Source organism: Aptenodytes forsteri, unplaced genomic scaffold (genome assembly GCF_000699145.1).
Source record: "Aptenodytes forsteri isolate BGI_AS27 unplaced genomic scaffold, ASM69914v1 Scaffold255, whole genome shotgun sequence".
In the NCBI taxonomy this organism is placed as follows: domain Eukaryota; kingdom Metazoa; phylum Chordata; class Aves; order Sphenisciformes; family Spheniscidae; genus Aptenodytes; species Aptenodytes forsteri.
This window is the reverse complement of record NW_008794888.1, coordinates 10,914,607-10,929,927: the sequence shown is the minus strand read 5'-3', so window position 1 is coordinate 10,929,927 and position 15,321 is coordinate 10,914,607. Positions and strand designations below refer to the sequence as shown.

The window sequence follows — 15,321 nt, the reverse complement described above, 5'->3', positions numbered from 1 at the left end:
AGTAACACCTAGCTCTTTCCTAATATGCATTAGGAAGTCACATAGACCCCCAAGTTCAGGTTAATTTATGGCAGGACTTCAGCCTGTGCTTATGTTTAAGCACCTGTTCAAGTGCTGTTATGAATCTGGCTTCACTGCGCAGCCTTTAGGAAGTTGCCTTTTCTACCTTGATTTCCCCACACCAACATGGTGGAGATAATAAAACTTTTCAGCACAATTAACCTTCATCAGCTGATGTTTATTCACACTTAGAATGCATCCAGTGCCGTTTCAGTTGAAAGAACTGATGGTTATAAATTGGAAGCATATTTCAACAACATTTTCCAAAGTCACATTCAAGGTCTCATAGAAATGTCAACAGAAACATAGAAAACTATGTATGTAATGATGAGCTGTAATGTGACCACATGCTACCAGCGAAGTGTCACACAATGACAGCATACCTAATAAAATTTGACAAGATAGATATTGACCAGACACTACATTTGAAATGCCACAATATGCGACTTCCATGGTAAGATACAGCTGATGAGACACCCTGCTGCAAGGAGTAATGTTGTCAGATACCAGCAAACTGGTTGGGAAGAAACGATGAGTGGAAAGAAAGGGAACATTCTGTGAAAAAAACCATCTGATCTCTTCCTAACCTCTTTCTTGCTTTTTCCCTTTTCCTCGCCAATTTCTTGACATTCATCCTTGGTTGGGCTGCATCTGGTGCTTCTGTACGCTGACACTTTTTAATTAGTAACCTTGCCTATGGCAAAAGGATTTGCAATGCCTAAACATCTGATGCTTTTTCTAAGTCCTGCATGGACTAGATTGATATAGCACAAAATAATCTCCTCTCAAGGGAAACGTGATTTGGGTAGCTACGCTTACATCAGGGAGTGTGTAGATCCCCAGCCCAAGGTCATGTAAATGTAATTCAGGGACTATTCGCTCTAGGAGAGAAAGTTGGCTTATAACTGAAGAATCAGATGTACATGTTCTGTGCTGCTTCTGCTACCATCATGAATTGCAAAAACATGTTCCTCTTCTAGTATAATTTTAATATAAGTTTTTTGTAATTATGAATCTGGATGTAATTAACTGCAGTAATTGTACTAACCAAATCAAATTCTGCACTCGATCATACTGAGAATAGGCTTGGAGAAGTTCTTCTTACATCAAAAGATTTACTCTGATTTACACCAGTGTAATACAGTACAATTTGGTGCGGGAGGAGTTTCCCATAGCTGTAAAATATACACTACAAATTTGTCCATTTACTTAAATAAATGCAGGTACCATTACATTTTCCTCTAAATTGTTCACTGGTTATAAACGTTTCATTACTTCTGAAATGGGAGTTGCACTACCTCTTCCCTCTGTGCTTTTTCCAATGACTGGCCATACCACTTGCAGTCTTACCCTGATCCGCTGCTTTGAGCCTTTTGTGCAACTTTGTGCACTACGCCCTAGGAATCTCAGAAATAAATCACTTGTGACAATTCTGAACCATTTTGAAACCTGCTAAGGATTAAACAAACTGTGGGACCTTTCTCTAACCAAACAGTCTTATTGGATCCATCAACTTGAACCACTACACTGATACTAACCATTTTAAACTAGTTGTGTAGACTCCGTTGCATACATGTACTTAAGGCACAACAGAACGTGTCTTTTGAGTGATGAGTGAATTACAGGAGTGTCCCTGTATGGCTTTGATGAAGATTTACTCAGTACACAAATTATCACAGACACTAGTTGCCCACTCTGTTGCCTTTGTACACAGCAATAAAAGCTGCAAGCCCACACACTGGAACTGGGAGAAGCTCATCTTCCTTAGCTTCAGGAAATCAGGAAAATGGGCTGTAATATGACTAATAAAAGGGTACTTTATGAGAGTTGGCACATCCTATTTAAAGGTACTCATAAAACATACTTCTAGCTGTAGCATGAACAACTGTTATCTGGAGTGCAAGGCATACAGGCTGGAGACCTGTCTCCATAACATACAAAACACATGCAAGAGCCCTCAAAAGCCAACGACGACATTTGAGTGAAGCCAAGCCGTCAGCCAAAATGCTGGTGAATGGCCTGAAAAATGTGGATAGCAAAGCGTGAACTTAAATGCAGTCTATAGGAATCCTTTGGCTAGCACATGGCAAAATAATGGAAAGTACTTCTCTTCCATGCACCTGCCCTTGCTCTGCAGCCGGTTCAACTTCCTGAGATTTGGTCTATATGGCTGCATTTACAAACATTTAATTCTTATTACCTTGATTCTGTCTCACAATTTTTTGCCATCACAGATGGCAGAATTTTATTCACTAGCAGTCTGGCCGTGCTTCAAACTCCCCTGCTCAAGAGCAGGATGTGCTTCCAGGATACCACAGCTCTCTCCATTCCCAGCTTCTTAATCCTTCATGAAAAAACCTTGCTTCTAGAAAACAAATGGACAGGAAAGAGGGGCACCCTGCACCACCCCAGCTGTCCTGGTTCCTCAGTCCCAGATCTTTGGTAGCTTTACAGACAAGATTTAACTCTGCAAAGAAACCACCAACGTGAATGACTGGTGAATGTTTGCATTTTGGTCAAAGCCACCGTCTATGCTCTGGAGTTGGAGAGGGATTTGCTCTTATTTTGCTGCTTCATGGTAACTGATTGCTGATAACCCAGAGTGGACTTTTACATAGCTCACACAAAAATAACGCTTGTTTGACCAGCAGAGCCCTCTTTACAGCCCCAATTATCAGAATGATAACAGTAAGCTGGCAACATATCTGTCTTCTCCAAGGAATCTGCCATCCAGGCAAAGGACTGCACACACGTTACCTGTACGTACAGCTCTGGCAGTTCACTTCTCCCACGTCCTCTGCTTTCTTTGCTCTGCCTGTAAATCCACCTCTGATGGGAATATCAGAATGTTTACGAACTGAACACATAAAAACAAAACAGCAGAGCCCTCTTTACAGCCCCAATTATCAGAATGATAACAGTAAGCTGGCAACATATCTGTCTTCTCCAAGGAATCTGCCATCCAGGCAAAGGACTGCACACACGTTACCTGTACGTACAGCTCTGGCAGTTCACTTCTCCCACGTCCTCTGCTTTCTTTGCTCTGCCTGTAAATCCACCTCTGATGGGAATATCAGAATGTTTACGAACTGAACACATTTAAAAAAAAAAAAAAATCAGCATTTACTTAATCCCTTATAAAAGCATTTGCTTTTTTCATCCCCTTGTCTTGTGATTTCTCTGCTTATAATACTCCCTCCATCAAACTACACTGATTCAGCCCCCAGCAAAAACCAGTTATACTTGTAAGAGGCATAAATTTAAGGTTTGATGTTTCACAGCCCTGCAGTGAGAGGAGGGGCAGATATTTTCAAAGTCTAGTTTTGTATGCTGCTTTGTATGTATTTCAGCTGTACATTTTATCCCATTGAAGGAACAAAATTTCTAGCTTTTGAACAAGGCACGTGGTGCTTCATTCTAACCCTGAAAAGTGCTGGGATGTGAAATGGCCAGTCAGTGAATATTTTATGTGCAGAGAGCCAGTTTGGGTCATTTTAGTGTTTTATGCTTTCATTGTTTTTTTAAATCTGGCCATAATATGAGAAAAGGAACAAAAGCACTGTCCAGGACAGGAGTAGTGTCCAAGTGTGTAAGACAAATACTTTGTGGTAGACATCTTCAGAGCCCAAGACCTTTTCTGGACTTCTAGAAGTTGCCAGCAAGTGGAATTGCTAAACTGATTATCCCCTTCATCACAAGTCTCCACTATCTAATGGGCAATTGCTCTGAAATGTCAATATTAACAGTTAAAGTCAAACAACAAATTATTAAGTTCAGTAACATTAACTTTAAATCCTGGGTCAATTAACAACGAACGACAGGATTACACAATATATCCCAGAACCACTGTCATGTTTGCTCCATGTTTAACTTTGATTCATTCTGTCAACTCTTCTGACGAGAGTCAACCGCAGCAGACCTTAGCCCCATGAGCTTTCTGCTCCCTGCTTCCCAGCAACTCTGCCACAACGTGAGGGCCAAGCCCTGTCAAAATTAGTGACCTACACTGAAATAATCTCCTAATCATGATATTCAACCGAAGCAGAGAGAATTTAATTTCACAGGCCTTGGTTATCAAGTAAAATTAAGTTAGCAGTGCCTGCAATAAAACACTGTTATTGTTCCCAACTGACAGGGTAAACCCACTCCCATTACTCACTCGAGTAACCCCACTGATATCTATGGGATGACCAAGGTGACCTGCTGAACGCAAATAATTTAGGTCTACATAGGAAGCTGCCTGACACTTAATGGTCCAGGACTTTGCTTTCAGTTTCTCATGGCCTTATCAGACAAGCTGTTCAGAGTGAAACTTTCCATAGCAAGTATCTGCCTAAGGCTGAACTTGATGAATTTTGAGGTAAAAGGTCCAGAATGAGAGGAAGGGGGAAAAGGACTTACTTTGCCTGTGTTAGAAAAGGAGTCTTATTTCTGCTCACATGAGATGCTCCAGACCCTCCACGCTTTTAAGCAAGGGTTTGAAATTTTGCAGGGTTTAGCCTTGATGTCAAGAATATACATTATGTCATCCCTGTGAAAATTTGCCCAAATTTGGTCATTCAGAAGACCTCTGCCAAGTTCCAGTTTGCATACGTTCAGTAAGAACCTGTTAAGAGTTTGGCAATTCATTTTTCTCAACATTAGGTATTTCCTGAGCGTACTCATCCCCCCATTCTGTGGGCCAGGTAGACCTGGCAGGGTCCACGTGGAACTGCAAGCACTGAGCACCTCGTCCTATTGCTCTTCTGACCTTCCAAGGGCCAACAAAGCACAGGGCACAAGGCCTGAAACCACACTACTGCCTGTCCTGCTTTTTGCTGCTGTCTTGCAGGACTCAGGCAACACAAAGGTGGTAATCTGAAACCCATTGAGGTGGTTTTTATGCCCCAAAGAGCTATGAAGCAATTGCAGACCTGCTTTGTAGTTCAGGTAAGACCCATATTCTGTAAATGGATCTAAATTCAGTGAAGTTCCTTCTTGTTCTTAAATTAGCAACTTCATTATCAGCCAATACAACAAGTAACACAAAAAACCTTTACTTCAGTTATATAGAGAATACACTGAGGTACATATACTTGCTCTTAAACACCTACATTAATCCTAAAAGCTTAAAATCCTGCCGATGAAGCCTAGAATTTATTTGCATGTAGATATCACATGTAGCTACCTATGTGTAGCCTCATCTCAACACTTACTTGACAAAAGTAATTCCCAGGCCTTTCTATACTGTTGTTTAAACCCCCAGCACTGAAGCTGTATCAGAAAATGCTGGTAGCAGTATTTCCTGCCACTTTAAGCCAGACAAAACAAAACTGATTGCTAAACAAAGAAGAAAATCTTTATGGAAAGTAAAGACATTTACAAGATGCTAAGTCATCATTTAATTATGCAAGAGGGTTTAAAAAGTTTTAATGATACGGAAATGGTGACAGTGCTCTTTTGTGTCTACATGTTTATCCTTGGAATTGTAAAGTACACTTCAGAACCATAAGTATAAAACTGTGAGACCAGTGTAAAATATTAAGATTCAGACAATTAATTACAAGATGGTTTTATTATTTGCCTTGAGGTTTTTGAGTCTTCAGGGTGTGTTTTTATCACATCTGCAACCTCTTCTCCAGCAGGCTCAAAAACTATTCTCTTTTAAACAAAATGAAATGACAGCCAAGAATCCTACCAGCTGAGAGCTCACAGAAAAACATTGACTACCATGAGATTTGTGATAAAACTGCAAGATCTGACAATCCTGCCAATAATTGATTCAGATCTGAAGTAAGAGCCTGAATTCAATCACAATTAATCATGAGAGAAATGATTTGGGTACAAGTCTGTTGAACACATTTATCCCACTGATAATAATTTATAATTTTACCCTGCCATACAGATAATTGGATTTGATTCCCAAGGTACCAGGTTTCTGCTCACACCGTCAGGAATGCCTTGGCCTAAAATGGTGTGAAAATATTGACTATAAACCAAGAGAGCATAATGAATACTGTAGGACAGTGGGACACACATCTCTTTTATAGGCATGGCAATAGGACAACTACATTACTCATGAGTTATGACACTAACAATCACTTAGGGGACTGCTCTAAATTTATGCCTCTAAAATGTTTTTACTGCACTAGAAAGTCATCATTTCAGCCTATTGCATGTATTCTTTGGTAAGGCCACTTAAAAAAAAAGAAAATCAACATTATTGTTATGCTTAATTGACAGTCTTTTCCATATTCCTTCAACTGTATAAGTCAGTGTTCAGCAGAAGGAATCCTCTTATAATGCTTTCACATGAAATGAGTAGCTATTCAAGTCTACTGTAGTATAAAAAGCCACTCTTAACTTTGCTCATGGGATATCTGGATTTAAATGACTCCCTAATTCAACACTATATATTGCCCTGAAGAAATTCTAGCAAGGCAGATTACAAAAGGAAACATTTCTTTGACAAGATCACTTTTTAAAAATGGGAGCTGTTAAAAGTTTCTCGTGCTGGGAATCTGAGTAGTCACACATGGAGATGAAAAGGCAGACAGAGTACAGGAGAGGCAGTGAGAAGTTCACAATCAATGTGCTCATCCATGCCTGGGAATTACCACATCAGAAATGCAATTCATCTGTGCTAGGAAGACTGTCAGAAGCGACATGTTCATTGCAGAAAGATATTTAGAATATTTCCATAAAAACCATGTCAGTAAGACCGATTCTTTCTACTTAATTCTCCCTTTCACCAGTTCTGTCTCAGTAGATTAATATATCAAGAAATAATGAGAATTTGGGAAACTTGGATGAAAAATACCTCTAGGCCATAGCTTCCTGCATTATTGCCAAGAAAACATGAAGGGAACTGTTTATTCATTTCCAAGGACATAAGAGAAACAGTTGTTAATAGTTCAAGAAATGTAGTTTTAAGAACTACAAAGGGTGAAATTAATAATGATGGTTATTATCAACTAACTAATAATGCCTTCTAGAATAATGCAAAATATGTCAGGTGTTAAACACGTTAACGTGCCAGCCAAACTACTTTCTCCTCACCCCAAGACACTCCCAGGTGATGGGTTTGGATGGGCATAGTACAGTCCAGCATCAGGCACAGCATGGCAGGTAGGAGGGGCAAGGTTAAATCGGGGAGGCATGTGTTAGCACTGTAACTGGAATGCCTCCTGGTAAAACAGCAGCAATGAATCTCAGATCTCCCTGTATTTTACTGCTGCAGCAAAAGGATTTTTTGCCTTGACATCTGCTAGAATTTAAATCTGACTCCGAACTCTTTAACTCAACTAAAACTGCTACTGACTCAAAAGGAATTTTGCCTGATAAATCCTGACTTTAAAATTAGAATCTAATGTTATCTTTGTTGTTTGGGACTGAAATCCCAGCAAATACAGTGAACTTATTTTTAAGCAGTTTCATAAAATGAGCATGGATGGTGCAGATCTGACCTGGGCAAGTGGCTAGAACAAGAACCTGCATTTGGTCCAGCGCAGCTCTGTAGGCTGGGAGGTCTCACCGGGGCTGAGCACACTTCCCAGTCAGAGCCCAGGGAGGAACCAAGTGAGATCAGTTGGTATGAAACAGAGAAAGGACATGATACTATCATAGGCATGGTGGCAAAGGAAGGACATTTGTATTTCTTCACTTTTGAGGAATCTAGCTAACTGTTTTATATTCAGATTGAAGAATGACAATTACATTGGTTAACTTGCCATTTTACAATACACATGAAGGGCCAAGCAATGAGTCATTTCTACTTGAGCCAATCCGTTTATAGCATAAAAAGGCAAATACTACAAACGTGCTAAGGCTCTCTTGTTGTAACGCTTTGTCCTTTGCACCAGGTCCCCCCTGGCAGTCTTTGGTTACTTCACTGTGTCTGTGAGGATCCCCACAGCTGGCAGATGAATACTAAAACTGCAGTGATTTCCTCACTTATTATTTTTGGCAAAAAAATGAGGTATTGGACTGTGTGACTCCCACCAGTGCAGAAACATGTCACTGAAGGAGGCAGGTAGTGACACACAATGAAATTCAGTGAACCTGCAGAAAACCAGAGTGTTTGGCCCTCACAGGAGTGAATTAACACAGGGGTAAGGAAGTGAAAACTTTCTTTCTCTTGCAGAGCTGCTGTGCATCCTCCGACATTGGGGCACTGCTGGAGACTGCAGTAACTTTAGTAGCCTCTTTGCACCCAACCCAATGGCTGTCATTCATTCTGATGAATATGGATTCCTGGGTCCACCCTGACTTTGCTGATGTCCCAGTTTTATGCTACAGCTCCCTCGTCTGTCCCTCTGGGGAGAGAGAGGCACCCGGAGCCTGTCCACTCTGAATCTCCCTAAAACTGACAGCAAGTGCTTACTGAGCTTTCCAAAAAGGCATCACAGCACCAGTCTGTCCCATGGGTAAATGTCAATGAGGCAGAGGTTTAGGGTTTACTCTCAATATCTAGTAAACAGCATCAATGCTGTCACAAAAGACTGGGTTTTTTTAATAGTTTAAAAAAAATGTGCATTTTTATACATCTGCATTTCTATACATCAAAACAAGGCTCATTAAAAACAGGTGAGTGGAGCAGGCAAATTCCCTTCTTGTTGAAGAAGGGAAGAAGTGAGTATAGTGCATTGCAATCCAAAACCCTTCATACAGGGAAGCTCCGGGTCCCAAACCCAAATTAGGCTACACAGTACCAGTAATCATCAGAAGAAATTTAGATGATAGAAAACATATTATACTGATAACTTCCTGGAGTCATGCCTATCTTTGTGTTACTAGTCACCACCTGCATAGGTGAAGCGAGGTTAATCACAGTAGGAAACTGTTATGAAATAATTTTGACAGAGGAAATAACCAATTAAGTTTCCCCTGTGGCAAACAAGCATAGTTGCAAGCGTTTGAGCTACTCTGGAAACAATAGTACTATTCACAAGCTTAAAGTAACTAGATTTTAGTATGTTGCAGAAGCAGGATGTAAGAGAAAAACCTTCATGTATCAACAGCTATAAAGGACACACTGTAACTCCAGCTATCTTCCATATATATATATATGAACATATGCATACACCTTCTATTTAAGGAGGCTCCCCAACACGCTGAAGCCTGCTATACACACCTTGTTTGTAACGTGTAAATCAACAAACACAGGCAAAGCTTTCAGCTTCTAAGAGCATCTTTCTGATCAAGTGTGCTTTTGCAAACAGATGCTGCAGAGCATGAAAACAACCATTCTGACTAATTCCACCCCTCTCAGCAGAAACCCTATCTTTAAAAGTCACTCATCACTGAATGGCCTTTGGTCTGCAGAAAAATGTGAAGTATGCTTTAATTACATCCCCAGTGGCCTCCCATTTGATGTCCTATCCACTGTATCTCTGGCGAGACAGCCTTATCTCTGGATATTTTTCAATTACACTAAACAGCATTTATTCAGGTCCTCACTGATTCACTGTATCAGTATGTGACTGTAATTTTGAAAAGTGAAGTCTGCCTCATTAAACAATGTAAGATTCCCAGTAACACTTAATAATAATGGCTACGTTAATTAACATTACATTCAAATGGAATCCCTCTGAGGATACGTATCATACTGCTAGCATGTTTATACCTAATGTGTTAACATCAACTCATGTTCTTACAAGAGAATTCTTGCTTTATAACAATACATTCTAGTTGTGAATTAAGCACCGCTTGATATGTTAGATATGCTGTCCCCATATTTTAGTGTACTATATCATTCATATGTTTCATTCACATTTTGTTTCCTCTTTACAACAGCTAGTCATATGCATCAAAGGAACTGGATATCAGCCCTGCGCGGTGAAGATGCCTTTTCTGTGTCATCTGAGTTTTCAGAGTCAGCCTCTTGCAGCACTCCGCAATACACAGAGAAATTCCCTCATGCACATCTTACCTCTTTGGTGTGGGTATGGAAGGAGACTGACATGTCCAAGAGAAGTTTCCTCTGTTCCACCCTCCGGACGAAGTCCTGAATCCGTACTTCCAGATGCCGGGCTGCTTTATAGATCTCTTCAGGGTCACATTCCCCAGTCTGAGCCAACTGCTCTGCAGCCTCCAAAAGCTTGTCTGCATTGGTGTACGTATTCTACCAGCAAACAAAGCAAGAAACGGAGTATGAGTAATACAACTGTGGCAAGTAAACCCCTGAAACAGGCTGTTTATACTTTCAAAGGCATGAAAGCAAGTGATTACCAGAGTTTTAAAACAATAGTAATAATTCCTACTGGCACTGCCATTTATGAAAGGAGACTGTATAAAGCCACACAGACTGACCCCTGAGCACACATGAAATAATTTCTTATTTGAAACACACCACCCCAGCCCAATCCTGCCAGGCACAGCAACAGGACTGTGCACTTGTTTATTTCCAAGTCTCCTGGAATTTCTCAAAGATAATGTAATGAAGCAAGTGGGACTAACCACCTCAGAAGCCTACGGTGCCTCACGTGACACTCAACTACAAGCTCGTTGCAAAGGCCTCCCAACGGCTTTCACATTACAGCATGTAATCACATTAGTCTCAACCTCAAGAAACATTTGCCTTTCACTGGCTTTTGTGAGATAACTTGAGTAGACCGTGTCTTCAAGTTCCTTCTACGTTTTTTGCTCTCATCTACTGTTGTGCATCATATTTCTAGATGGAGTAAGTCTATTTGATTAGCTTGCAGCTGCCAATATGTAATGCTCAGATTGCTTTGGAGGGGTATCATTTCCAGTCTGTCCGAGGTATGTACGTGCCCTCCATTACATAAGAATTTGAACACTTCACCATCCTGAATAGATTTACTCCATAGCCACAGCCTTTGCGATATGAGATTTATTACCCCTACTTTACAGAGAGGGAACTGAAGAACGCAGAAGCTAAGCGATGTACCCAAGACATGCCAGACTGTGGAGGAACAGAGGTGAATTCCATGAAACTTATCTCAGCTTTCAAACTACCTGCCCATCCCTTCTCTCCCTCTTTCATGTTTCTAGAAAACACCACTGAATTAATACACCAGAGAGTCTCATAAATAACAGCAGAAATTGAAAGGGAGTGCAGTCATCTTCTCCATAGCCATAGAGCTATGGTTTAGTCAGCTATGTTTAGCTAACTAAACATAGCCAGCCCTTGTTGTCATAGAAAAGCTTTCCTCACTCAAGTTGAGGCCAATAGCTCTGTGGCATCTAACACAACAAAAATAAGGAGAGACAAAGATATCAGCTTAAGGGTGTTTCCAGTACTGGGTGAGATCTTCAGAAATGCTCAGCGTTGGCCTAAGACTGCTTTCACTGGGAATTTTAACCTCCCCATCAATAGCGGCAGAATTGTAGCACTTCCCTTTTCAAAATTCTGCTGAGAATCCTCCTCCGTTTAAAAATGCATTAACTTTATACATATACACAAAATACCTTTGAACACTGTGGACACACATGTGCTTCTGAGCATTGAAGGAACACTGTCGAACATAAAAGCCATAAATCAAGTCATGTTGTTATTACTTAGATAATATCCTGCTGCAGTAAATAGTTGTTGCTGGAGAAAATATTCAATACAAAGATGGAACACTGGCCTCCAAGTGTTTAATGGGGGAAAATATTTCCAGTTACAAAAAGCAGAAAGAAAACAGCTCATTCACTGTTCATTTTCCCAGTTTCTGAGGGCTGACTATAAATACACAGTATTTGCATTTCTTCTTTTGGACTGTGAAGAATGTATTCTAGACAGTTTTGTTACCAATAGTAAATTTTTATTCCCTCACTTTCAGGCCACTGCTATAATGGTTAGGTTGTTAACAGTGGCAAAATGCTATGTTTTAATAATCATTTTTTGGAAACCTCTTTAGCTGAGAATTTGTAAAAAACGTTCCATTTAATACGATCTGAATTAGGGTCCAGTTTCGCTTAACAGCATCCTTTCTGAATGATCCTCTTCCAATAATATTTGGAGCAAATGCCAAAGTCTACTCCACTCTAGGGTTTTTCACACATTACCACTACAACAGCTCAAACACCAGTCCAGCTCCCTGGGGAGAAGGCTGTCTCCTGCTTTTATTTATAATATTTAGTATACTTTTAAATGCGTTCACTCTCTGTTTATGGCACAGATTTGAGACGCAAACATCTTTGCTGAAATACAGTATGAATACAGCTTTGCTACATTTGTCCCTAACACACTTATGTTCATCTCTGCTGAAAACCATTACAAGGTTACTGGCTCCAACATGTGATGTACCTAATTACATCTAGGTGATGTGAGTTCACCAATATAATGATCAGATATAAATACACTGCATGGTGAAAAGGGTGTAGGCTGAGCCCTGGGGAAAAAAAAGAGTGCAGATTGGACTCAACAGAGGCTCTGGCCACACTGCACAGACAGTAAAGGATGCAGCGGTCCTGCAGCAGTCCCTTTGTATTGCACAAGGTTCTCCAAAGGCAAAGGGGATTTTCTGCAAGGAAGCTGGCTGGATGTAGAAGGAGGCGCATGCAGCGCTCTCCCTGGGCGCTGGGCTGGGCTGTGCCAGGCACTGTCAGCATAGAGTGATGCTTCCCTGAAGCATTCATAGCTAATGTTGGACACGTTTGCTTAAGAGTGTCATACACAAGAAGCTTTAACACAGCACATTTTAAGTATGGTGAAATTTTTGTTCACCTCTTTTTCTATCTTTGTCCACTGAGTTCCCAGCTAAGTGTCTGGGTTTTAAAAACAGGTGCAGTTTATGATAGGAAAAACACTAATGACTTTATCCCTGTCATTCTAGAAGGAAGGCCTGGTGCTGAGAGATTTCCAGCTCACTGTTGCAGATTTAAGAGGTTTAGATACATTTCAGATAAGCAACCACATTTCTGAGTTAACCACACTTGCCTTGAACTTCAGAGTTTGACGTATTCATGAAAGGATTGTCATCCACTGTCAGATGAGATATAAACACAGCACAGGCCAAATAAGCTAGAGGTTACTTATTTGGTGAGGGCCTGCTCTACTTTTGTTCTGTTTATTTGCTTCAAGTGCACATAAATCTTATCAGAAGTTGTTATGCATATCAAATATTTTCACGTACATCTATTTCTCTACAAGTGCTGAACTAAACCTATGTTGAACCTGAGAGCTTCATCCTTGTTAGTACTGTAATGCTGCACTGCTTGCCTGCTTTGTACATTTTCATCCTGAGCTCGCTCTCTTGTTCAGAAGCTCTTCAGAGTACAGACCCTTATTTCATTTGTTTGAAGCACTTTGTACTTTTTTGGTGTGACATAACCCTGAATCAGGCAGGGTGGGAATCCAAGACAGAATTAAGTCTCATGATGAAGAAAAGCATATAATGCCTCCTTGTCCTGCTACCCCCAACCAGAAGAGGTGACCTCAGATTCCCAGCCCTTCTGAGATCTGGAAGGGTCTACCAGGAGCATAGGATCTAGGTACATCTCCAAACTGGCACCAAGATTCAAAACTTTGGAAGAAGGTAAGAGCTAATGCAACCACAGAAGGAAATTTTTGCTACTAGAAGGACAATCATGGCTGTCCCCTTTTCTGCAAACTGCAGACCCATGGAAGGTTTTCTGTGGCATCCTGAGGAAGGTGACACCAAAAATGGCTAATCCCTCCAGAGGGAAGATCCCATGAAGAATCTCTCTTCTACATCTGTGGAAATTAGTTCCTGTCAAACAATAATAGCACAAGTTCCACAGAAAAATAATCTATGAGTTATAAAATGATATGCTCTCTGAAACTTTAGGGATGTATGGTATTTTTTCCTAACACTGCATTAACCCCTGAGAGAACTGTCATGTGTAAACCCTTGAAATTCTCAGTGATCTACTAACTGGCACTACATAGTTCTGCACCGTTTCAAGCACAAAACCAACTTCCACCTCAAATATCTTAATAATCTTTCTATACTAATCTTTGTATAATCACCTATTTCAATCATGCAATCTGCAGTCACAAGAAAATGAAACTGCACCCTTCAGGTTTTAGAATGGAAATGGCTGTAATATATGCTTTTGGAATTCATTTTAGACAGAACCAGGCAGCTTTCATATCTCTTCTGTTTCTTGTAAATAACAAAAAAGAAACACAATTATGGAAAAGAAATAGACTAACAAAACCTATACAACAATCCCTACCACAATTTGGAATTGGAGGTGATTGTTGTCTTATCCCATGGCAATATTTACTAACAGGATTCCCATAACTTTGGTTCATTAATTGTTAACAGGTTGATATTCTGTAGCAAGTTGAAAAAAATTATTTATTAAAAAGCTGATGTGAAATTTGCCTCTTACATTTATCACGCTTTCCTTTGCATTTCAGACCAACAAGCGCCAAAATGTCAGGATCCATTTCTACCTCTGAGCCAGGTAGCAGATCTCGGCTGAGATGCCACCCTGTCTCCAGGTTAACGCATATGAAGTCATCGCTGCACTGGAAATGCACTATCCAAACACAGCTCTTTCAGCAAATTGCCTAAGATATTTCCTTAAAGTTGAAACAAACAGTACTTTGACCATAATCTTTGTGCCAGAGAAGTGTTTCATCAGTTGTTCTCTCCAAATCTTCTTAACCCAGAGTAAGCGTTGCACTGATTATCAACATCAGAGAGCACTGGCTGCATGCAGTTTGTGCTCAGCCTCATCTGTTACACAGAAAATAGCATTGCAGTGCTCAGTACAAACCAACCAAAGGGCCCCAATTCTGGTTTGAAAGTATTTGGCATTTTTTTTCCTAATTAAAAATAAATAACTAAATGAAAAAATACTGAAAAAATACTGAATAAAGCGTCAGTTAATTCTTGGACCAATATAACGTTAGAGGCAGCAGAACAGAAATATTTTGCCTTTCTTATTTATGGTATGTATTGCAAGCTAAAGTAGTCTAATATCTTAGTCACTTAGAAACAAATTAGAATGGAATGGAATAGAATAGTTCAGTTGGAAGGGACCTACAATGATCATCTAGTCCAACTGCCTGACCACTTCAGGGCTGACCAAAAGTTAAAGCATGTTGTTAAGGGCATTGTCCATGTGCTTCTTAAACACTGACGGGCTTGGGGCACCGACGACCTCTCTAGGAAGCCTGTTCCAGTGTTTGACCACCCTCTCGGTAAAGAAATGCTTCCTAATGTCCAGTCTAAACCTCCCCTGGCGCAGCTCTGAACCATTCCCATGAGTCCTGTCACTGGATACCAGGGAGAAGAGCTCAGCACTCCACATCCCCTCCTCAGGAGGCTGTAGAGAGCAATGAGGTCACCCCTCAGC

At 40.5% G+C, this 15,321-nt stretch overlaps 1 protein-coding gene across 1 annotated transcript in view; it reads right to left on the bottom strand.

Annotated features, from left to right (window-relative positions):
- The window catches only part of KALRN (kalirin, RhoGEF kinase), a 338,232-nt gene that overhangs the window by 186,900 nt on the left and 136,011 nt on the right, over positions 1 to 15,321 (bottom strand). The window contains exon 10 of the mRNA XM_019470941.1: positions 9,971 to 10,162. Coding sequence (XP_019326486.1) covers positions 9,971 to 10,162 — 192 coding nt within the window. The remainder of the gene's footprint in view (positions 1 to 9,970; positions 10,163 to 15,321) is intronic.